General features: G+C 32.1%; 4 protein-coding genes and 1 long non-coding RNA gene across 9 annotated transcripts; 3 read left to right on the top strand and 2 right to left on the bottom strand.

Annotated features, from left to right (window-relative positions):
- Positions 1–3045: 3045 nt before the first annotated feature.
- On the top strand, positions 3046–7576 carry LOC126699392 (B3 domain-containing transcription factor VRN1-like). The gene is made up of 3 exons (XM_050397165.1): positions 3046–3286; positions 6386–6937; positions 7024–7576. Exons 1-3 carry the CDS (start codon positions 3137–3139, stop codon positions 7282–7284), a joined length of 963 nt encoding a protein of 320 aa, XP_050253122.1. The 5' UTR covers positions 3046–3136; the 3' UTR covers positions 7285–7576.
- A 1330-nt stretch (positions 7577–8906) lies between these two features.
- LOC126699255 (caffeic acid 3-O-methyltransferase-like) lies at positions 8907–12035 on the bottom strand. The gene is made up of 4 exons (XM_050396988.1): positions 11599–12035; positions 10096–10406; positions 9844–9908; positions 8907–9267 (listed from the first exon to the last, which is right to left on the bottom strand). Exons 1-4 carry the CDS (start codon positions 12033–12035, stop codon positions 8971–8973), a joined length of 1110 nt encoding a protein of 369 aa, XP_050252945.1. The 3' UTR covers positions 8907–8970.
- A 4529-nt stretch (positions 12036–16564) lies between these two features.
- LOC126699254 (uncharacterized) lies at positions 16565–17908 on the top strand. Its single transcript, XR_007646730.1, has 2 exons — positions 16565–16753; positions 17239–17908. It is a non-coding gene; the product is annotated as an uncharacterized LOC126699254 (long non-coding RNA).
- Positions 17909–18124: 216 nt separating this feature from the next.
- Positions 18125–20655, bottom strand: LOC126700215 (binding partner of ACD11 1-like). 5 transcript variants are annotated; one of them, XM_050398242.1, is made up of 3 exons: positions 20445–20655; positions 19592–19803; positions 18125–19474 (listed from the first exon to the last, which is right to left on the bottom strand). In XM_050398242.1, exon 3 carries the CDS (start codon positions 18739–18741, stop codon positions 18337–18339), a length of 405 nt encoding a protein of 134 aa, XP_050254199.1. In that variant the 5' UTR covers positions 18742–19474; positions 19592–19803; positions 20445–20655; the 3' UTR covers positions 18125–18336. The 5 variants fall into 5 exon arrangements, with proteins under 5 accessions (XP_050254199.1, XP_050254200.1, XP_050254202.1 ...); XM_050398243.1 differs by having other exon boundaries at positions 18125–18813; XM_050398245.1 differs by having other exon boundaries at positions 18125–18800.
- A 347-nt stretch (positions 20656–21002) lies between these two features.
- LOC126700901 (B3 domain-containing transcription factor VRN1-like) lies at positions 21003–24279 on the top strand. The gene is made up of 3 exons (XM_050399067.1): positions 21003–21131; positions 23361–23915; positions 24010–24279. The coding sequence occupies exons 1-3, from the start codon at positions 21003–21005 to the stop codon at positions 24277–24279; spliced, it is 954 nt and encodes a 317-aa protein (XP_050255024.1).
- Positions 24280–25857: the final 1578 nt, after the last annotated feature.

Here is a 25857-nt window from a genome sequence, read left to right as displayed (position 1 = left end):
ATTGGGTCTGTGTTAGATTATTGAATTACAATATTGTTTTGTCAAGGTGAATAGATTGTATCACGCTAATCAATAATTTAACAGATGAAGATAATGGCATGAAAAATTAACAATAGTACAATTTCTTTATTTCAATTTGCAAATTTTTTTTAGGGGCTGCTAGTTTTGGATTGGATCTTTTTTGGCTGGTATGCTTTACAATGGATTTGATAATTTAATACATCTCCATCTCCCAATTTCATTAAGGAAAAAAAAATTATTGTAGCTAAAAAACAAGTTATGTATATTTCTATGTTGTAAAGCAATTCAAGCATCATATATTTATTCTCAACAAAATAAATATTGTCTAACAATGCAAACAAATATCTTTAAAAAAAAAAAAACTTCGGTAATGAGTCATGCCAAAACAAAACAAAATAACATAATCCATTCCAAAACTAAGGTTGGCCAAAAAATCCCACACTTTTTTAATTTTTAGGCCTAGACATCAGTGTCAATAAGACACATTTGCGCTCATGATCTGGGCAACCAAAGAACATCTCTTTATATGTTGGATTTTCCATCAAAAATATGTAGGCCTCAAGCATAAAAAAATTTATATTAAAAATAATCTACTCCAACTTATTAAAGTTCTAAACTACTATTATTTTAATTAAAATACTTTTCATTTTATTTTCTTCTCATTTAAAATTTTTTTTACTCTTGTTTTTTTCTTAACCACACACCTGTCCTTGTACACTAGCTTTAACATCTTAATAAGTTATAAACAAATGCATAAAATATATTATGTATATATTTTGTTTAGACAGAAAGGGAATTGACGTTGATAAATTATAACATAGATTGATGGATAGAAAAGGGAAATATCTTGGTCTGATATTGGTTTTGTTATTTGCATTGCAAGAATTCTGTTGTGATTTCATGTATAAGTAGTGGGCAATAAATTTGTTTAAATTATTTTTGGCTAAGAATATATTCAATGAAATGCCTTGATTTGAATTTGGGCAGAGTCATGTTACTCGGTCCTAGGCTGAATCATTTTCATGTTCAGCATTAATAGTAAAAAAATAAATTTCTATGCTAACTCAGTGTATGATTTTCTACAACAGTGCATTACTTTCTAGTTTCTTCTCATTTAAATTTTTTTTTACTCTTGCTTTTTTCTTAACCACACACCTGTCTTTTGTCTAAACTTGTACACAAGCTTTTGTAGACATTTCCTCTTAACCATACACGTGGTGAAGCCTTGGAGCTATTAACTAATTGGATGGTTGACTTAAAACTGCAAGTGTACGTAACACACCACTTGCTTCATAAATAACAGAAGAATCAAAGAGGAAACAGAGTAAAAAGCAAATTTGAGTTCTCTAGCGGTTCTCAATTTCAAATTCACAGTAGTTCTACAGCAATTTTCCAGCAATTCTCACTTTCAAATTTCTAAATACAATTTGTTTTTTAGCTGTACAGGTAATAGCAGTTTTCATTTCTTTTCACTTTCAAGGTTTTTTTCGTTTCTTTTCACTTTCAAGGTTTTTAGTTGTACAGAATGTAGTTTGTTTTGGTTTTTAGGTGTACAAAAACACTATATATCACTCTCATGAATCACTAGCAAATAGTTCATAAAAAAAAAAAAAAAAAAAGACTAGCAAACAACCGAAAAGAAAAAGAAAAAGATAGACATACTTGGTTTGAGCAATATCTGAAAATTGCAACAGACAAAAAAAAAAAAAAAAAAAAAAAAAGACCAGCGGCAGCAGCTTCACTTTGTAGAGGACGAACAATATTGTGCAAGAATTATAGCTTTATTTTTCTTACGGCTGAATGAGAAAAAAAAAAGTTGATATTAAAGGGGTATTTTAGGGATTTTAACAAAAATTTCATTAAACCTAAATTCATTCCCTCCCATTCCTCCCAATTTTGAGGGGAACAAAAATTTGAGGTTATGAGGGAAAAGGGAGGAATGAGCATTCCCTCCTAGCCATTTCATTCCCTCCCACTTAAACTCCCAAACAAGGGAATGGACATTCCATTCCCTCCGTTAAAACTACCAAACAAGAGGAGGGAAGAATATTCTAAAAATATTCTTTTTATTCCATTCCATTCCCTCCTCCCAAACGGAGCCTAAGAGTATCCATTAACTAAACTTATCCAAAGAAGTACACATAATTACAATGAATTTGTGCGTGTAAGCCAATAAATCATTAACATGTGTATTTTTTTTTTTTAAATATACATTACAATTCATAATTGAGCATTTATTAATTTATAAAATAATAAATACATATGTTAATGATTCATTGACTTACATACACAAATTCATGGTAATTGCATGTGCTTTTTTGGATATATGTTTAAAATTTGACTTTATTTTTGAAATGATTTAGTTAATGCATACCCTTAGGGTATTAGTAAATGATCATTTTAGAAAAAGTTATAATATTAATTTCATGAAAAATATATAATAAAAAAACTATAAAAAAAAAGGTTTTTTTTTTCCAATAAATAAAAAGTTTTTAAAAATATTTTTTAAATTAATGCTCATAATGCATCTGTTAACTTTTCCCTTTTTGAAAAGTGTATAAGAATATTATTTAATAAAAAAATAAATGTATTTTAACAATGGTAGAAGGTCTTTATTATCAAAAGAGTGGCTTTAGGATCACAAATTATTCCACAATTTTTTGTTACAACTTTGATATGGCAAATTGTTGTGAGTGGTTGCCTATCACTTATACATATATATATCTACACATTTTTTTCTTCACAACTCACACTTTACCATATCACACTTGTGGCAAAGAAGTTGTGTAATAATATATTTTTGTGTGTTACTAGATTTTTTTTCTTAACAAAATCCATTACTATTATAAAGGCCTTATTTTGGTAAATCCTTTTGAAGCCTCAATGTTAGCTGTCAAACATGCATGCACTCAGCACTATATCCATTGCCCAATGTCATTACCTTAAAAGCATCAATTTGATGTCGGAATTGTCTCCACTATTGCCTATAGCTCTAGTCCATCAGCCCCAAAAGTCTCAAAACTCCACTGATAATTGTAGCCATATCTAAAGGAAGCAGAGAGTTTCGTCAAGATATTTACAAAGGGTTGGATCGATCAACCATCGTGATCATATTATGGCAGCTAAACCAAAGACTGGTCGGACTAGAGTGGTACCCAACTGGAAATATGATCATCATCACCATTGGCCTTCAAGTTCTATGTCTATGGCACCCTCTCACTTCTTCAAGATAATCCTTCCCTCCACCATGCAAGAAATGAAACTGGTAATTACTTAATGTACCCTCCACTCTATATACCTTAATTTACACCAAGTAATTAATACCCTGGTTTCTTTGAAAATTTTATCCTTCTGTTTGGTTTATCGGTACCAGAACTATATTTGCAATGGCTTGCATGTTTGGTTTTGAATATTCTCGTGCTCTTTTTTTACAGTTTATTTCGTAATTTACAAACAAGAGGAAACGGTACCTAGCCAGTTCTTGGTTTAGTGTTTAGCGATTGACTGCTCGAAATGGGATGACGAGAGATAATTTAGTACATGTAGTTATAAGGGAGGGATATATTCATGACTCATGAGTGCAATTTTTTTTTTTAATTGAAATATAGTACGAGTTTGAAATTTGAATATGGTATTTTTTTTTTTTTTTTGAAGGAAGAATATTGTATGAGTTTGCATATAGTATTTTTTTTTTTTTTATATACAAAATAGAAATTCTACTCATGTATATGTGTGAAACTCCCTTCTGAAAACTTAAATCCCGGTCCTTACCCTCCACACCTCACAAGTATTTATACTTGTGGAGTGACCGTCGCACCAAAGATGTGCGGTACTGGTGAGTTTGAATATCGTATTAACATTAAAATACTGCAGCAAAACTATTAGAGTAATGCTAAAGATACAAACTTTTTTACAAAAAAATTTTACAAACTACTTATGTAGTGAGTAGTTATTAGTACGTAAATGAAAAAATGAGCTTAATATTAAGCTTAAATAAAAACCAATAAAAAGTTGGACACATCAATAGTTTGTAAAAATGTTGTAAAATAATTTATATCTATAGCATTACTCAAACTATCATAGCATACTAATAATGGTATAAGGCCCAATGTTTATAGTGGCATACTAATAATGTTTTAAGGCCCAATGTTTATAGTGTTTTAATGAAGTTTAGTTGATTTATTTTTTAAAAATATATGGTATGAGGCATATATGGACAAAAGTTGAGCTTAGTATTTCATTATAAGGCTACCAATAATTGAAAAATAATAACCAAAATGGAGAAAAGGAGGGAAAATCCTTCCCTGTAAATAGTTAAAAAAGAAAATCTCAACATTAAATGCAACTTTTGGAAAAGTATGGATTCACTTTCCATGCGATTCGGCCACACTTTTCTCTCATGTCTTCTCTCTGCCCTTTTCTCTTCACTCCATCACGAATTTCAAAACAGTTCCAATTAACAGTTTTATATTTGTTTGTCTAGAGTTAGAGGACAAATGCTGTAAATGCTAAAATTTAACATACAAAATGTAACAAATACTAAAAAGCATACTTTATCAATACTCTCAAATCTTATTTATTTTGCAATTCAAATCTTATTTATTTTGCAATTCAGCTATAGTGGACTGTTATGTCCAGCAGCCCACTATAGCAAGATTGTAAAAAAATATATTTGTTTAATGGTAGTTATTTGAAAACATAAAAAGAAAGAATAAAAAAAAACATAAAAAAAGAATATTTAAATTGAAGTGGTAAAATAATAGAAGTTTTAATGTTTAGTAGACTGTAAAGTGGTATGTTAAAATTGATAAAGTATGATTTTGAAATGGTAAATGCTAAAATATTTAACATTCTTGATAAGAATGCTCTTAATAGTTTAACAAAATCCACAAGCATAACCACTATAAAAATCACCACAATCCAAAGCAATAAAAAGAATACACTCATTTTGGTGACAAACTGAAAAACTTTTGCAGAACGTACCAAACAAAACACACCCCGCTTACAGAATCTTGGGAAAATTCATCTTTATTCATAAACTAAAAGTTGTTACGCCAAAGTATTCTCTAAAAGATTTCTACCACTTTCACTAGTAGAAATTTTAGAATCTTCGTGGTTTGAAAGGACAATTGACTGTATGAAAACTCTAAAGGTGAAATTCAAGAATAAGCTCATGAAGAGAAAATAGAAAATAAACTCCCAAGGAGAGGGTTTCTGAATGTTTCGTCTCAAGAAATTAAGGCTCTTCCTATGTTATCGAAACAACAGCCTCTCCCTTTGAAAAAAGTTCAAAGTGAGGCATTTTCTAGGTAGGTAAAGCCCCTAAATCAATCATAAAATAAATAAGTAGGGAAAAACTATAATAATTTCACTTAAGAGTCAATCAAATTCTCAGAGACAGTATAGTTGTGCAAACTTTAAATTGTCATATTTACTCATTTCAGATCCAAATGGTTCAAATTTGTGTTTGTCTTGAACACTGGATGCTACTTTCCAATGAAATAGACTTTAATCAAAGATTTCTTATGTTGTAAAAGATAGGGTCAAAAGATAATCAAATCATCACTTTAAAGCTAATTTTGTTGTCTTTGAAAAACTTTGGAACCAAACTCAGCCCTAACATTATTCCCCTTATATAACCTAAATTTAATAAGTTTTGTGACTCAACCCTAACGTATTTTTCTTTATATAGCCTAAAGTTCATATGTTTTGACATTAGGATTTGCCAACACATCTAGGGACTAGGAAGCTTACTGTCTCTCACTATTCAAGCTTGTTTAAAATTAAAAAGATGTACGTAGCTAATACTTATTGGAGAAATTTTTTTTTATCCCTTTTGGTTTTTTCTTTTTACTAGAGTAAAGGTAGGAAGTCTTCTGTCTGCAAAATCATCAATAATATAGCTAACTAAATTGCAAAACTTTCCACCCAAGCCAAAGTTGCAAAGGTTAAATGTAATGAATTTTTAGCCCATGAAAATTCCTATGCATCACATGGTTTACATATCATTGCTTCATTATTGTTTAGAGAAAATATCAATCTGAGCTCTTGAATTATTTTCTCTTATTTCATTTCAATAGAATTACCTGCCTATAGATATGTTCATATAAATTTAAATAGTTTGAAAGAGTGTACTGATGATTCTAAAAAATTCTACAAAATGGGAGAAACAAAAAACTTGATCAAATTTTAAAAAGATTGATCGAATTGATTAGTTTGTGTCACCAAGGCTACTAATGACTAATTTTAATTGTAATCGTAATTATTGGAATCAATATTTCTACATCTTGGGGTCACATGTTTCATTGATTACATTTCACATTTTAATTCAAGACAATATAACTTAATTCGGTGGTGGCTGCAGAGTATACCTGAAAAATTTGTGAGTGAATTTGGGGACGAACTATCCTCTGTTGCAAAACTCATTGTACCCTATGGTCGTATTTGGCATGTGGGATTGGAGAAATCTGACAAGAACATTTGGTTTGGTGATGGTTGGCAGGATTTTGTAGAATACCATTCTATTTGTTATGGTTACTTTCTAGTTTTTAGATATGAAGGAAATTCAAATTTCCATGTTCTTGTATTTGATAAGACTGCCACAGAGATTCAGTATCCATCGAGCAAGAATTGTAAATTGGAAGATCAAGTGGACATTATGAAATTAGGTGATGCAAATATATCAATGCATGACAAGTTGGATGAAAATGAAATGTCTGACTCAGATGTGTTGCTTATAAAACATGAAGTGAGAGAAAAGTTTTTAGAGAAAAGATTTTCTGGCACATCTTCAAAAAAGAAATTTAAGATGTCCAGAGGAAGAGAGAGAGCAATCCAAGCAGCCAGAATGTTGAAGCCTAAAAATCCTTCTTTCATAGGTGTCTTGCGGCCAAATTATATGCAAAGATATATTATGGTGAGCCTTTTATACATGATGTGATTATGAAGTATTCAAATATTGGCATTAAATATGCTTATTTGCAATCTTTCCTTCTTGTGTAGTATGTGCCTGTCCAATTTGCTGTCAAGTATCTTGGTCAGCCTAAAATTGTCAAACTTCAGACTTCTAACGGAAAGCAATGGCCTGCCAAATGCATTCTCAGAGATCGTGCAAGTTCAGCAATGAATATAGGGCGGGGATGGACAGTATTTTCGAGGGACAATAATTTGGAAGAAGGAGATGTTTGTGTCTTTGAGCTGATCAAGAAGCAGCCAGTTGTGCTTAAGGTATCAATATTTCGCGTTGTTGACTATGCAGTGTAATTGGCTTCAGACTAGTGTCAAAACTAACAATGGTCAGAGATTTTCGAGGTGCTGAAGCTTATGCGGTACGTCAATGGACTTAGTCTACTGGTATGGTTATTTCGGATGGGTTGATGCTACAACTTTTTGTTTAAGCTTGTTCATACAGCTTAGTGGATCTTGTTGAAGGATTATGTAACAAATGCTCTGTCATTTTACTTTGTTTCCTAATATGTGTTTGTATTTGGTCTTTTTCTTCCCCCAAAGACCATTGTGTTGTGCTTCAATTTGTTGACTGGTGGGATTTTTGTAACTTGTGAGTGACTCCATTTAGAGACTTGCTGGTTGCTGCTGTGAAAGGCACAGAAACTGACAGTACTATTCCATTGAGGAAATGCGTTTTTGAATTAACCTGCTCTAAACGTGATATGACTTAGGCTAGGCGAATAAAAAATAATCGATGATACGGGCTCTTATTTTGGTCCACGACCGACCTCATTTTTTTATTCACTAATAACAACTTATTAATTAGAATTTATTATAAAAATACTGTGAATTTACTAATAACAACTTATTACTTAGAATTTTTTATAAAAATGTTGTGAAAATGTTGCAAAGTAACTCAAAATAACAACTTATTACTTAGAATTTATTATAAAAATGTTGTAAATTCACTAATAACAACTTATTACTTAAAATTTATCATAAAAATGTTATGAAAATGTTGCAAAGTAACTCAAAATAAAAATAAAAAAAAGAGACTTTTGAAGCACTAGAACGTGCTCAATTATGTGCTTGTCAAATGGGTTGGGTATTGTTTAGTCCGGTTATGTAGGTTATTCCATTATTCTTTGTTTGAAATAATTGGTCCATGACTTCACAGTTAGGCCCAAATTCCTTATTTTGAATCACATGCTCTTTTGCTAGCTTAGATAACCTTTTGTGACAATGATTAAGCCCAAATAATAGTTCTGATAACTTTCTTTTAAAATAAAATTCTAAAATAAACCTAAATCCAAATGACTATTTACTATTTAGACATACTTCGTGAAGTAAGATTTATTTTGTTAAATTACTTGTACTTTTTAATTTTATTCAGTTTTACGCCATCATGCCATAAAATTTAAATTTACTACTTGCTTGGGTTGATGAAATAAATTCGAATAACAAAGTGCCTATCAAATAGCTTATTAAGTATTGAATAACACTTATTCAATGGTGTTGCAGTGCAGTTGGAAGGTGTTTTAGAAAAGAGGCAAAATAAATGAAGAGAGATCTAGCTAGCATGGTAATTAAACTGGGAAAAAAAAACTTTGTTACACAAAATTGTTGAAACAACTCTTCAAATAACCTAACAAGAGAAAGCAACACTACTAGAACAGTAGCATACTACTATTTCAATTGGCACATGCACTGAAATTCATATTATTGACTGACTATGGTTATCTTTTATGTTGATTAGCTAAATTGATATATGATTCGTCTGTTTCATATTTGCATTATGCTTTATGCTTGTAAAAATCATGAGATCAAGATTTCACAGAATTGTTGAAACAACTTTATTAACCTAACAAGAGAACTCAACACTAGAATTTTTCAAATAGAACTTCAAATAAAATCTCAAATAAAAATCCATGGTCTATCTAGACACAACATAAATGTTCAAAGAAAGAAAGGGTGCATCTCTAAATATTACAAGCTAGTCATCTACTTAAAAAACTCCATAACCCAAATATCAGATACACAACAGCCAAATCTGATGCCACTAAATCCAGTCCTAGTTGCCAAGGCCATGAATTCTTGCTGGGTCCTTTCCTTTCCTCCGGGGTTTTGGGTCATCATAATCAAATCAAGATGAGTGGTGCTCTTCATAGAACTGCTATTCTCAGGCACAGTTGGAAGAACTGCCTCCACAACAATTACCTTTCCATCATTTGGGATAGCATTGTAGCAATTTTTTAACAGCTTCAAGCAGTATTCATCACTCCAATCATGAAGTATCCACTAAAACATCATCCAATTGTAGTATCATTTGTCTTGAATTGATATGATTTTTTTTTCTTTTGCAGCAAAACATTTTTATTGTAAGAGCATTTTTGTAAATTTAAAATTTAAAAAAAAAAAAAAAAAAAAAAGTTGTATGTGGTGCTCATAAAGCGAGACCATCCTAACTCAATTCTTATCCAATTGATGTGGCTATTTAGCTTATACTTTTTCGATAGGTAGACAGTGGAGGAGGAGGAGATATGCTATCAATTGACATTCCTTAGACTTGTTTCTAATAGAAAATCATTGTCAATAGGTCCCACTTCTTATAATTTAGTGAGGTTGCCAAATTAATTGGATGGCAACTACTTGAGATAATATAATGGGAAGAAAACCATTTCCTATGATACACAAATCAATTAATAATGTATTTGGGTTTAAGTCAAGGGTACAAGTAAATCAAAACAGATAACAAAAATAATTAAGTTTTAATCCCAAAAGTTTGGATTAATTATAAATTCACTATTTATAGTTAAGATTGGTCATATGTATAAATCAATCAATACAAATATGCCTTCAAAATATGAAACTCACCTTCATAAAAATAGCATGCCCTTTAGGAACGCTCTCGAACATATTCCCTCCTATATGTTCCACACCTATAACACAAATTAATACCTCTCTTTATTTGCAAAAATTGTGTATAAATACATTGTAGGGCTATCCAGGTTTACAAACTTTTGATCTAGAATTATTATTACGCAAACCATAAAAATATTGATCAAATTTTAAATTGGTGAAACAAGACAAACCTTGAAAAATGGAGATTGTGAATTAAAATAATACCTGAATAAGCTGGGGCATGTTGTATAACATGTGGTAAATCAAAATTAATGCCTTTGATATTGGAGTATCTGGAAATGATTAAGTTAAGAGTAACTCCTAGACCTCCACCAATATCAACTAGTTGTGTGAGTTGCTCAAAGCCTTTGTAAGACTCAAGAATCTTCTTCATAACAATAGTAGTGTGGTTGAACATTGCTGTGTTAAAAGCTTCATTGAACCTAGGGTCCAAATCTGGATACTCGAAGGCATGCATGCCATATACCCTGTTGAATGGAATTCCTCCCTCAAGAATTGCTCCTTTCAATTGGGACCTATAAAGAGCTCCAATTAGATATATACCATATTTCATTCATCAATGTCACTACCTAATTAATCAGTGTGTGAATTAGTTTATGGAATTCAACCTGGGACTAGGGAACGAGGCATAATGTATATGCCTTTTAGGTGGTACAAGACCACTAGCTACTCTAATTAATACTCAGAACAAGAAGAGTTGGGAGGGGGGGGGGGGGGGGGGAGGGTGGTTTGTGTTAATGCTAAGGGTACAATTAATCATTTTCATTTTCTATTCATAAATGACTCATTGTTTATTTTGATTGATGTAACGTCATGTTCACTAGATCCACCACTTTAATTGTGTCCTTAAATTAACTAAAAAATGTAATTAACTTCAAAGAAAAATCAAATTTGTCAAAACATTACAAGGCTTACCCAAATTAACGTGTAAACATTTGGTTTGCCCCAACAATCATTTGACCCAAATTAAGATTGAAAAGCAGTTTTATAACATGGCATAAAATCTATCATAGCAGAAAAATATATATATAGGTATAATTACATTTAAATAGTAGAGTTTGACCTTAATTTCTAATTTAATTTGATGATTGACTATATCTTATAATCAAGGACCATTTTACAGTTTAAATGTGACAATTGATCTGTTAACAACACCCACGTAAATTATACTTAAAACTTAAAAGATCTACCAAAATATTGCCCCATAATTCCGTGGTTTTGTTTAGTCTCCTTTTTTACTATTAGATTTAAATTCTCTCTCTCCTACTTGTCGTAACGAGCAAATTTTGAAGAAAAAAAAAAACTAAATAATAAAATCCTTTCATGTGCATTATCAACGTTCAACGGGCTAATGAGTAAAATAATGATAATAATAATAATATATAAATCAAGAACCAACAAATTAAAATATTAACAAATGCTATAAAGGCATTTGTTTAAAAACTATTTATGGAAAAAATTTTACAGATTTTTATTTTTATCATGAAAATGATATTAAAATTTTTCTAAAATTGTCCATTAACAAATTCCTTAAACCACTGTTAACTAAATAGAATATAAATAAGATAAACTCTTTCAAAACACACTGTACGTTTTATAAATTGAAAACGAGGCGAGAAACGTGTGAGTTTTAAAAAAATGCACGTTATGTGTAAAAGAAACACCTCCCAAATATGAAAGAGGAAGGAAAAAAATTAGAAATCAAACCAGCTTTTTATGAAGACCTCGTCTTGAGACAGGGCCAATAGGGGACCCAACGACACACCATCTTCATTACGCACAAAGTGTTTAGACACAGGAGAAAGACTGTAGAGCCTTTGGAAAGACCCAAAATCATCAGCAACCACAGAGCAACCGAGCACAGAGTGGCATGCCAGCATCCTAAGGATGCGGTCCAGCATTGTTGCTGCGTCGGGGTTCTTGGTGGGGAGATGAGCCACAATCTGTGAGGGAGAGAGCTTGGCTTCTGGACCAGCTTTGGCTAAGATATCAAAAACACCAAGCTCGTTAGCCGATTGCAAGGCCATAGGCAGCACAATGGAGGTCGTGAGCTGCATGGCATAGGAGAAACTCTCTTCTTCTTCTTCTTTTTTATCACCATCAAGATCAAAAATTCTTGAGTGGGTTTCTATTGGAGAGCCCATTATAGTGTTGGCTTTGAAATAGATGGAAACAATGACTTTTAGAGTTTCTTTGAGATTTTGCTCTCAAAGATTAGTTTTATATCCTAAGAGGTCTTTTCTGAACAAGGGAGGGAGATTGGGATGCAATTTTTCATCTACATTTATTCAATTCTTTCTCTACTACACCATAGTTTTTTCAATACATAACTGATAGCACTTATACTTGTCTTTTTATGCGCACACTTAGGGTCCGTTTGGTTAGGAGAATGGAAAAGTAAGAAGATAGAAAATACAGAGATGATAGAAAAGTGGAAGAATAGAAAAAATTTTAGTTTCTCTCATTTGTGTTTGGTTGAAAAAGTGGAAAAATAGATGAATGGAAAACTTTTTTGCTTTATTGAAAATAAAATTTGTACAAATTAACCATCATGTCCCTATTAAATAAAATAAAAGGTAACACATTATACTTTTTTTTTTTTTTTAATTATGTATGGATAGACTCTAATTAAAGTATAATAAATAAATAAGCATAACAAAATGAAAACAAAACAAAACAAAACAAAAAAAAAAAAAAAAAAAAAAAAAAAAAAAACCAAAATTAATGAAAAAATAAACATATGAGCACCAAAAAAAAAAAAAAAAAAGCTACACATCCAGAAAAAGTCAAAGAAAATAAAAAGAAGAAAAGAAAAAAAGCTATGTTCAGATAAAAGAAAAGAATAAAAAAATAATAAAAAAACAAAAACCATCACGGCAGTAAAAAAAAAAAAAAAAAATCAAGGAAAAAAAAGTCAACACCTCAGTAACAAAGAAGAAAAAATGAAAGGAAAAAATAAAAAGCCAATATATTGGAGACTTGAAGATGAATTTTAAGGGTATTTTTGAAAGTACATTTCATGAGTTTCTTCCTCTTAATTTTCTATCCATTTTGGGGAGAAAACTTTTTGGTGGAACAGGAGAGAAAACACTTAGGCCCTACTGTTTATTTTCCTTCCTCCCACCCAACCAAACACACTCTAAAAAGGTATTCCTTCCTATTTTCTCTCCAATGTTTTCCATCCTCTCTATTTCACCTAGGGTTGTCCAGATCAACCCGCCCTACCCACCTGAACCCGACCTGGAACCACCCAATCCGACTGCTTTGACAGACGGACTCAGGTCCTGACTCCAAAAACCCAAGTCCGACCGCCAGAGTAGTTGGATCGGGTGGTTCCGGGTTGGGTCCGAGCGAGTGGGGTGGGTTGGGCAGGTAGCAAGTTCAATGGTGACTCCGCCGTGGGAAGAGTCGCTTCTTTCTTGCTTGATAGGGGGATCTGGACAGCCCTAGGTGAAATAAAGAGGATGAAAATCATTGGAGAGAAAATAAGTAGAAAAACTTAATTACATGCAAGCAATGGAAACACTTAGTTACATGCAAGTAAATGACCATAAAGGACACAAGTTTAAAATATATAGAAAACTACAGACATTAAGGATAAATAGAGAAAAGTTAATAGATATCCTAAAGGTAATAATTTATGAAATATTTAAAAAAAATTACAAAAAATGATAAAATAAATGATTTTTTTTTCTTATAAAAGTTGTATTAAATCTTCCTAAAATGATCGATTAACCAATGTTTTAAGGTATAGGCGAAGCTAGGGTGGTGCCGAAGGGGGCCATGGCCTCCTAACTTTTGAAATTTTCCACTAATTTTATTTTATATCTGGTAATAAATCTAAAATTACATAAAAATGTATCCACTAGCACCTTTAAAAAAAATTTCTAGCTCTACCACTGCTTTAAGAATACCTGTTAACCGGTACTCATAGTCAAATAATCTTACACACATCCAATTACACACAAATCTATATATAAGTTTTTTTAAACTAAATTCATGATTTGAAGTCATGATATATATTAGTTTAAGACGGTGTATACACGTGTAATGCGTGGGTAACAAGTAACAACACTACGTCACTACCCAAGCATCAATAAAGGAGTTAAAGTGAACTTGACCTATCTGTTTTGTTAAAGCGGTGTGCCGGTGTGTACACATGGGTAACGCTTGGGTAACAACACTACGTCACTACCCAAGCATTAATATAGGACTTAGAGTCAACACTCTTTTTTCTTTTTTTTTGAGAACGGCCTTAAAGTCAACTTGACCTATATGTTTTGTTCACAAATTGATTATAAGTTCAATTAATTGATTGGTGGATAACTGGTTATATAGGATTTGAAGGATTTAACCAACGCCTAAATTAAAGCTAACTATCCTTTTGATTTGCCTTGATGTTATATTACACCGTAATATTATATTATTGTAATCTTAAATTAATATTATTTCAATATAATAATACAGCATTATATTTAGATTATGGTAATGTTAGAAAAAATCAAATAAACTAAAAATTTTAATGTCACATCATTATAATGTACATCACATCAAGGACACATCACAACAAACTAAATACCCACTAATACATGATAGATGCCGCAGGGTTCTACAAGTTCTAGTTTTTATTTTTTTTTTTTTTTGGGGGGGGGAGAAAAACTTCACCTTCTAGTTAATTTGGAATATAATGTTTTTTTTATGGAATTCGGAATATAGTTTTTTTATTTTTTATTTTTGACAGGATCGGAATTTATGTCAATATTTCACCTGCCAAAATTATATAATAATAAAAAAATAGTTTGGAATATAATCCAATATGATAAAAACCAGCATGTATCACGTCACATAAAAGTATCTTTTTTCTTTTTTCTTTTTTCTTTTTTGGCTAAATACCTAAAGTATTTTTTGAAGTTGTCATGGGATTAATGTCAAAAACATGAAATTCTCAAATCGGTAAAATGTAAAATATAGAAAAAATATGCATTAAAGAAAAATAATAGCACAAGATATTATTTATATAGTTCGGCAATTTGCTTATGTTTACAAGGAAAAAAAAAAAAAAAAAAGATGCAGTAGTACAATTTTCTCTCTTAAAACAACACACCAAACTCTAATCTAAAACAACAGTTTTTCTATCATGTGCACATAATTCACAATGGGCTAAAAAAGGGACCAAAAAATGGGCCAAAAAAGCCCAAGCCTCTGCTCTATAAATTAAGTCTTAGAAAAAATCTATTAAAAACTATAGCACTTTTATATCAAGTTGGGTAATAATTTAAATCAAGCACAACTAAGTTCCACAAAACCCAATAATTTAGACCCCAAAATCAAATTTTGCATCTTAATGCTTAATTAATCCAAAATTAACATTAGTATAAGAAATATACGTGATTAACTAATTTTCATATTCCCATCCAAAAAAAAAAAAAAATTCATATTACATTGCATATAACAAAACTAAAGTATATAAATAAAAGCAATATAAAAGATGCGGAATAAGAAAATGAGCGAGAATTAGCGCTGATTTGCTTCTAGCTAGTGTCCTACTTCTAGTGAATTGACAACATCATGTCTAAGGTTTTATATGGACCTGGGTACATGGTTGATGAATGCAAATTCGCCGGTCGAAGTGAATGTGTCCAGATGGAGTCAAGCCCTCATCACTATAACAATAGAAATGGTAAGGTGGCACCCTCAAAGTGGTCACCAGTGTGGTGCCTGCCACAACGTCTCCAATGCCAAAGTCAATATAAGAAAGCTCTAGAAAAATAAAGTAATGTAATGGAATAACAACAAGTATTTCTAAGTGTGTCTATGTACCTTATGTTGGTGCTGGGAGGGTTGTATATATACATCCCTGTAGCTCCTAGCCATTATGGCTATTATGGTGGCTTTAATGCCTCTTTTGGTAACGCCTCATGGTCAATCATGTGAGTTTTGATGGCTCACAACGGTCTGTACAGCTGTTCCTGTAACTTTTCGAGACATTTATTTGATTTCATTGAATGGCTTCTTTATCTTCGTTAGTAATGTGGCCACTTCGTCGAAGGGGCCAAGTTGATCCATCTGTTGATGCTGCCTCGTCGGTTTGGATGAGATCATCCAGGTAAGTTTGGTTCGTCAATCCCATCAATGGTGATGAAGACCTAGACACCAAACCATCTCCATGGCACAAAAACATCACTACAACATGGTAAATTCATCATCATAATTTCGTAACCCGAAGTGTTGTACTGTGAAAACTCAAATCTCCAAGCTTAAGACAGAGTACATGGCAAAGACCTAGAGACCCAACTTGTTTCCACTCACAAAAGGATATTATTGATTTTTATATAGACCTACTATTGACAATCTGGATTTTTCCCCCGTCAAATCAAACACAAATACTTGTTTGCACATAACTATAACTGTCACTAACAATTCTCACAAATGGCTTGCACTTCCATTCTCAAAAACATGGTGGATAGATAGATAAATATATATACATATATATGAGATAGGTTCAAGTTACACCTGGTGTAACTTAAAAGAGTTACACCTTTTTTAAACCATTGAATTTAAGTAGATCCAACGGTTAAAAAAAAACTTCATTATTACAATATTTTTATTAAAATCTCATTAATTACCTTTATTTATTACATTTTAAACCTAACTCTAAACCCAACCAAAAAAATAAAAACGTCTTATCTCTCTCTCTCTCTACGTTTAGTGTTCAAACTGTTAGTCTCTCCATTTGTCTCTCTCTCTCTCTCTCTCTCTCTCTCCTCCTCCATTCCTCCTCCACCATTGTTCCACCTCCACAGGTTGCCGGCAGAAAAAAGAAAAAAAAAAAAAAAAAAACCAAGCCGAACTGTTTTTATTTGTGAGTACTCTCTTTCTATTTTTCCTTTCTTTTCTGTTGTGAGTGCTTTTTTTTTTTTTTTTTTCCTGGTCTGACTCTCTCCAGAACTCTACGTTTCTTTTCTGGTCTTACATTTTTCTTTGGTGATGGTTGTTTTTTTTTTTTTTCAAATACTCTGGATAGTTGAATAATTTTGGTAGCTTATGCTGAATTATTCATTTATTTAAGTAGTCTATTCATTGGTCTATTGGTTGGTTGTTAGTGCTTCGTTTTCTATTACTTGATTCATTCATTTTTCTTTGGTGATGGTTGTTTTTTTTTTTTTTTTTTTTTTTTTTTTTTTTTTTTTTTATATTAAAAAAAAAAGCGTTCTATGTGTATGATCAAATGTCGCTTAGAAGTTCTTATCTTTCTTTTCCTATACTAATTTTGTATTCCATATGGGTTTTCTACATGTTTTTATGTAGTGCTCTAATGAAGCTATGCTGCTCTAATTGGGTTTATAGGTCCTTTATCCGCAATTGGATCCATACTCACGGGAATTGACTACATAGGTCTAGGCCATGTGATGGTGTTTGCTAATGGGGGATTACTCCCAAGCTTTGGAAGAATTATCAAGAGAGCAGTAAGGTTGGAGACACGAAAAGGCAGTCACGGGGTTGCAGTTGCATATGTTGATGTGGTTAGCACAATCATCTTTCAACATTTGAGTTTAACACTTGTGCTAGGCACCCCTAAAATATTGCAGAAGAGATTCAGTGCAAAGGGGCTGTTATAAAGCAAATGTTCCTCAAAAGTATGCCAGGAGATGAGAGGATTCCTAGAGTGCTCATGGATAATGACATTATTTCCCCCCTCTTTTATAGAAAGAACAAATAAAATAAGATTTGAAGTTTTCCTTTGATTGTCCATTTACTTGGCATCGTTATGATTCAAACATATTTCATATTTTGAGAGGAAAAAAAAAAATTAAAATGGATTTCAATGAACAACTTTTTTTCTCCTATAAGCTGCCAATCTTATTGAGCAGGTATGGAATCGAAATGTTTCTCCTGGAAAATTAAGTACCCCATTGATGTTACCATATGATGAATGTAAGACTATGAACATTGTTGATTTGTTATACTTTAATTTCTTGTAATGACTTTCTATGATTGTCAAACAACTTTCTGTGGTGGTGATTGTGTCTGGTTCCATGCTAATCCTCAGCACATTTTTTTTTTTAAATCAAGATGAATTTCATTGAAACACAATAGAACCACTATAAACCAAGTCTATGTTTGCCTGAGGCAGGGGGTAACACTATAGCATATGAGCTATGACAAATTGATACAACCTTTTAAAAAAAATTTGAAGAAAACAATCCACAACTGTTCCTCCTAGCCATGGGGATTCTAATCAATCAATAATCTAATATTTCATTTCCTCTAAATCACAAGATATTGTGATTTGTATTGACTAATCCAAAAAGATTCAATCTAAAACTGAACTGTTTCCACAACAAGACAACCAATAAGAAAGGTTGTTACTTATGCCAAAAAAATAAAACTATCTATTTGTATACAATATCAAGGGTAAAGCCAACTATAAGAGTTGCTATAGTATCAATCTATTTGTTTACTACCATCAGTACCATGGCTACCAAAATCAGCTACAGCTTTAGCTGCACGATTCAATGTGTCTGAAACCCAAAGTGCTCCTTTGGCAAAGTAAGTGCTGTTGACTACAGCATAACCAGCTGCAACAGCTGCTTTTCCTGTAACCATTGCCGCTACTACAGCTGCTGTCCCAGTGATTGTTGCAGCTGACTTGGTGATTTCTGAAACATGGAATTTTTTGTCCACAGACTTAACAGTTTCCACGCCAACATGAATTTTATCAGTGAGTCCAATTCTATCGCTAAGCTCAGCAATCTTGGCTGCTGCAGTAGCTGAGACTCCATGGTACTCATCAAAAGCTTTGGCCTTGATTAATTCGTCTTTGCCCAGAACATATCCCTCGGCTAGCATTGTTTTGACAACTTCCTGAGCTACTATTACAGCTTCTCCCGAGGTGGAGACACATTGTCCTGTGTGAATGACCTGCTAAAGTGTTAGCTCAAACAGAACAATAAAGTTAAAAATGCAAATTCAAACAATAAATTGTATATGTATTTAAAGAATTTTTATTTCATAATCTGGCATTATGGATAATATACCTGCAATATGAAAATTTTATAACTCAATGACGCAATAAACTATCTTGGAACTCCATGACCAGACATTATCTTGCATTTCCTAACATAAGAGGATTCAGAGGCAGTAAAGTGCAGTGCAGTGCAGCTATACTAATGCAGTGCAGTAAAGTGCAGTAAACAGAACAGTGCAGTAAAGTGCAATAAACAGTGCAGAACCACTAATGCAATAACTTAAAGCAGCTATACTACCTGTTATTTAGAACCACAAACAAAGATAGATCATCCCTAAGAAATTGTTATTAAAAAAGCAAACACAAAAAACTGCAAGTACCCCCTCAAAACAAGAGGTGAGCAGTAGAAAATCGAAAAAAATGAGGCATATGTCCTTAAATAACAGTATTCCAACATAGGCCCTTAAAAAAACAAAACAAAAAACCAAATAAAACTATTTCATCATGATTAACAACATAGGTCCTTAAACATAGTTCCTTTAGCTACTTGGACTCAATATATATATTAATTCCACCAAGGAATGCTCATTTTGTGATTCTCTTCAGCCACATGACCTAAAGTAGAACAAAAAAAGGTATAAGTAAATTTGAAACATGATGTATATATTATTACAATAAAAAATTCTTTAAAAAAAAAAAAAAAAACTCGAAAAATGTAATGAAAAAACTCACTTTATGCTAAATCATCAATATCATTGTCATCAACCTCTGTAAACACCACTCCCACTGCAACCCCGTAACTGCCTTTTCGTGTCTCCAACCTTACTGCTCTCTTAATAATTCTTCCAAAGCTTGGGAGTAATCCCCATTAGCAAACACCATCACATGGCCTAGACCTATGTAGTCAATTCCCGTGAGTATGGATCCAATTGCGGATAAAGGACCTGTAAACCCAATTAGAGCAGCATAGCTTCATTAGAGACACTACATAAAAACATGTAGAAAACCCATATGGAATACAACATTAGTATAGGAAAAGAAAGATAAGAACTTCTAAGTGGCATTTGATCATACACATAGAACACATTTTTTTTTTAATAAAAAAAAAACAACCATCACCAAAGAAAAATGAATGAATCAAGTAATAGAAAACGAATCACTAACAACCAACCAATAGACCAATAAATAGACTACTTAAATAAATGAATGATTCAGCATAAGCTACCAAAATTATTCAACTATCTAGCTCAAGTTGCTCTATTCAATATGGTCGAATATATTGGAACTAGCATAAATTAAAAAATATATATACTGTATATGATTACAGTCAACAGTTAGTGCCAGAAAAACAAAACTGCAAAGCCTATGAAAAGCTTAGGCACTTCAACTATAAATTAGATGCTAGAGTCTTTGAAAAAAAAAAAAAAAAAAGAAAACCACACCAAAGAAAAATGTAAGACCAAAAAAGAAGATACCAGAAAAGAAACGTAGAGTTCTGGAGAGAGTCAAACCAGAAAAGAAAAGAAAAGAAAAAACAGAGCACTCACGACAGAAAAGAAAGGAAAAATAGAAAAAGAGTACTCACAAATAGAAACAGTTCGGCTTCTCTTTTTTTTTTTTTTTTTTGCCGGCAACCTGTGGAGGTGGAACAATGGTGGAGGAGCAATGGAGGAGGGGATAGAGAGAGAGAGAGAAACGTAGGTTTAGAATGTAGAGACAGAGACAAACAGAGAGACTACCGGCTTGAACACCAAACGTAGAGAGAGAGTCAGACGTTTTCTTTAGTTGGGTTTAGAGATAGGTTTAGATGGTAATAAATGAGGGTAATTAATAAGATTTTAATAAAAATATTTGTAATAATGAGGATTTTTTTTAACCGTTGGATCTATTTAAATTCAATGGTTTAAAAAAGGTGTAATTCTTTCAAATTACACCAAGTGTAACTTGAACCTATCTCTATATATATATATATATATATATATAATTATATATCCTTTCCAATTGGAGGTGGTTTAATTTTTTACAAGTTTTAGATGATTGGATGAGAATACTCTAAGGCTTTGTTTGGTTAAGATTATAGAAAAATAGTAGAATAGAAAATGTTGAGGATAAAAAATGTGTATTTTTTTTTTGGTTAAAGAAAATGGGGGCCTTTATGGCTATATTTTACCCCCGGGCAGGGCGCCGATCTGACGTAGGCTCAGGCCGTTCTAGCCAAATCGTGCGGGGGGTTAACCCCACTAAGGATGCCCACCAACAATTGGCTGTGGAGGTGACTCGAACCCAAGCCTGACAAGCAGGGCCACAAGCTCCTTACCACTGAACCAACCAACGTGTTGGCAAAATGTGTATTTTTCATTATGTGCATTTAGAAGAGAGAATAAAAAGTGAAAGGATAAATAATAAATTACTATTATACACTTACTATTAGAAGTAGGAAAAAAAGAGTTAGGGTAGTTTTGTATTTTTGTTTTTTTTTTTCTCAATGTCATTTTCTCCCTAATTTGGAAAGGGAAAAACTCTATCCATCCCCAAATTTTTTTTTTTTTTTTTTTTTTATCTTTCTTTTCAGTACTCTAATCAAACAAAGGAAAATCCTTCTTTTTTTTTTTTCTTTTTTTTTTGTCTCCCTATCTTTCATATTTTCCCTTTTTACCCTAGCCAAACATAGTGTAAGAAAAACTCATTTAGAGTCTACTTGTAACTCACTCACCTCACTCTCCACACAAAAAAATAATAATAATAAAAAATAAAATCAGAGAAAAGTCATTCCCAGTAAAAGAATTAATTTATATATGGTAAAAAATAAATTTCTAGAAAACATAAATTTAAATGAAAATAAATACATAATAAATTAAATAAGCACTTCTTTACATACATAAAAAACAGATAAGCATGTTCATAAATCTTCTATCAAAGTTGAGCGGCCAAACATGCACTATAGTCATATCCATGAATTTTCCAATGTCAGTAGTACTGTAGTACACCTTAAAAGCATCAACTTTGAATGATGTCCACAATTACCCTGATAAAAATCAGCCCTTTTTAAACTCCCCTGGTAATGGTAACCAAATCCCAAAAGGAAGGCAGAGCCTCGTCAATAAATTTTCCAACTTTTGATCAACCATTGTGACCATATATACTTTTTAATCAAAGAGACCTCGCCGGATTAGAGTGGTGCCCAACTGTGATCATCATCATCAACGGCCTTCAAGTTCTATGGCGGGCAGGTGCAAGAGCAGGACACCCTCTCACTTCTTCAAGATAATCCTTCCCTCCACTATTCAACACATGAACCTGGTAAGTAATGTACCCTGCTACACTGTATTTCAATGACTTACATGTTTGATTTTGAATATGTTCACTTGCTCGTGCATGCATGTGAGTTCTTGCTTCAGTTTTTATTTCTAATCCGTTTTTGCCTAATTTAGTTTATCTAATTATAATGTTTATCAAGAAAAACTTTATCTAATCACAACAATGGAGGGATACGTTGAGTCCAATTTTTTTTTTTTTTTTTTGGGTGAGAAGATAAAAAAACCCATACTTGAAATATATGAATTTGAAAGTGGCAAAACTAGTATTACATAACGGTAAAAGATATTGATGAAAAGTGAAGATAATATTTATTATTTAATGATAAATTTTGACTATCAAAAATTAAAAATAATTATAAACATAAACAAAATTGAGAAAAGAAAAAAAAAAAAAATCTTTTGCTTCACTAGGAGTTGGAAGTTTATTGTCTGGTTGTCTCACATCATTCAAACATGTTAAAAAATTAGTAAATTTTTTTTTTTTTTTTTTTTGTGTGGCCAAAAACATTAACAAATTTTAGTTAAGGCTTTCTTGGTGAAATTTTGATCCCTTTTCAAAATTAGTTGTCCTTGTTGTCTTCCACAACGCATTGATACTGATTGTCCTGTGTTGAGCACCTTTAAAACACTATGAAGTAGAAACAGCTCTATTGGTGTTTTTTTTTTTTTTTTTTTAATCTTTTTAATGTTATGTTTCCTGTTCATTGTGAGAAGCCCTTCTTTCAGCAAAATCTTCAATAATGTAGCAAACCAAATTGCAAAACATTCTACCCAAGCCAAAGTGGTAGAGGTGAAATGTGATGAACCATGAACCAGTAAAATGCCTGTTCATCACATGGTTGACATATCATTATTGCCTCATTGATGTTCAGAGAATATGTTGATTTTAGTTTCCTCATTTCATTTTATTAGAACTACCCTGCCAATAGATATGTTGAGATAATTTTGAAAACTTGGAACAACAACTGGTGATTCTACGAAAATTAAGAAAATGGGAGAAACAAGAAACCAGATCAAATTTTAAAAGTTCAATTAAAGTGATTGGTCTGTGTCGCCAATCCTAGCTAGTCTAAGAATTGTAATTATTAGAAGCAATATTTCTACATCTTGGAAACATATGTTTAGTTGATTTCATTTTACATTGTACATAAAGACAGTTTATATAAGTTGATTTGTGGCTGCAGAGCATCCCTGAAAAGTTTGTGAGGGAATTTGGGGATGAACTATCCACTGTTTCCAAACTCACTGTACCCTATGGTCCTAGTTGGCAAGTGGGATTGGAGAAAGTTGACAAGAACATTTGGTTTTGTGATGGTTGGAAGGATTTTGTCGAATACCATTCTATTTGTTGTGGTTACTTTCTAGTCTTTGAATATCAAGGAAATTCAAATTTCCATGTTCTTGTATTTGATAAGACTGCCACTGAGATTCAGTATCCGTTGAGCAAGAACTGTAAATTAGAAGATCAGGTGGACATTATGGAATTAGATGATGCAAACATATCAATGCACGACAAGAATGAAAACGAAATGTCTAACTCAGATGATGAGTTGCCCACAAACCATAAAGAAGTGGGAGAAAAGTCTGTAAAGAAACAAATTTCTGGCATGTCTTCGAAAGGGAAACTCATGATGTCCAGAGGAAGAGAGAGAGTAATGCAAGCAGCCAGAAGGCTTAGGCCTAAAAACCCTTCTTTCATGGGAATCATAGGGCGTGCTAATATGCATAAACATATAATGGTGAGCCTTTATAGAAGATATGATTATGAATTGTTTTTCAAGTTATCTCCATGAAAATATGCTTGATTAGCTGCAATCTTTCTTTCTTGTGCAGTATATTCCTGCCAGATTTGCTATCAAGCATCTTTGTGGTCCTCAAATTGCGAAGCTGGAGACATCTGATGGAAGGCAATGGTCTGTCAATTGCCATAATAGAGGTCGCTTAAGTTCAGCTATGAACATAGGGCGGGGATGGATCGTATTTGCCAGGGAGAATAATTTAGAAGAAGGAGATGTTTGTGTCTTTGAGCTGATCAAGGGGAAGCCTGTTGTGCTTAATGTGTCAATATTTCGTGTAGCTGATTATGCATTGCCAGTGAAATAAGCTTCAAAGACTAAAAGATATCGGGTGCAAACTTTAGCTTCAGAGATGTTTGACGTGTCAAAGCTTAGTTTTTGTTTTTACCTTTATAATATCTATAGACTTGGTCCAGGTTTGTATGTCCGATGGGCCTTGAACTCTTGATTCTAAAACTTTTGTCTAAGCTTGTGATACAGCTAGTGAATCTTACTGAAGAAGTTTGTACTTTGTAGTGCATGTCAATTGGTTTGTTATGTTACTTTGTTTTCAATTATAAAATGAGTTCTATCTTTAAATATATATATATATATATATATATATGTATATATATAATGAGTAATGCTACAAGCACAAACTATTTTACAATATTTTTACAAATTATTGATATAACAAATTTTTATTTGTTTCATCTAATCTCATCACTAACATAACTCTTTTACTTACCAATTCTACCTCGCCCCACGTTAATAAAGACTATACCCTAAATCCTCTACAATTTAAATAATTAAACAAATCGATACTAACTTATTTAAATGCATGGATATTAAGATTTTTATTTTGGTGGTAATATTATTTTGTTAAACACTTAGATAATATTATTCAATTCTTATTAAAAATTAAAAAAATTTGATGAGATAACTTTAGTTGTAATTTAGTATCTTTATATTAATGAAACAGGTTTTATTAAAAAAATATATATATAAATAATTGCGAAACAAATTAATATGAAATTGAATTTTACAGGACAAACAAAAACTCAAGCCGGAAATAGGACAAGATATAATCAAGTAGGCGAGAATGAAGGTCTCATCTTTTTATTAAAGAAAAATGTTACACTTACCAGAAAAAAGTTCATAAGGCATTATAATATGAGTAGCCACTATATGGTGAGCCTTTATACATGATGTGATTATGAAATTTTCAAATATCGCCCTAAATATGAATAGTCGCAATCTTTCTCTCTTGTGCAGTATGTACCTGCTAGATTTGCTTTCAAGTATCTTCATCAACATGACCAAATTGCCAAACTAGAGAATTCTGATGGAAGACAATGGCCTGTAAAGTGCTATTACAAACCTTCAAGCTCGGCAAGGAATATGGGGCGGGGATGGATTGAGTTTGCCAGGCATAATGATTTAGCAGAAGGAGATGTTTAAGTCTTTGAACTAATCAAGAGAAAGCCTGTTGTACTTAATGTGTCGATGTTTCGTGTAGTTGACTATGATATACCAACGAAATAAGCTTCAGACTAAGATCTTGGTTTCAGAGATATTTGACGTGCCTATGCTTATGAGATGCCTTTTGTTTTTGGCTAAAGTTTACAAGGTGCCTTTATTATATCCATGGACCTAATTAGTTCTTGTTATTCTGATGGGTCTTGGGCGCTTGATTGTAAAACTTTTGTCTAAGCTTGTGATACAGCTAGTAAATCTTAGCAGTACTAGTTGGTTTGTTATGCCACTTTGTTTTCAATTATATAATGAGTAAAAAATGTTAGCTTTATACTATTTTACAATATTTTCACAAATTATTAATATAAAATTTTTTTATTGGTTCTCATATAAGCCTATCATGACATAACTCTTTTACTTATCAATAACT

The sequence above is a fragment of the Quercus robur genome, chromosome 9 (assembly GCF_932294415.1).
Source record: "Quercus robur chromosome 9, dhQueRobu3.1, whole genome shotgun sequence".
NCBI classification, from domain to species: Eukaryota; Viridiplantae; Streptophyta; class Magnoliopsida; order Fagales; family Fagaceae; genus Quercus; species Quercus robur.
Note: the sequence above shows the minus strand (reverse complement) of the source record. Positions and strands in the feature narration are given on the sequence as shown.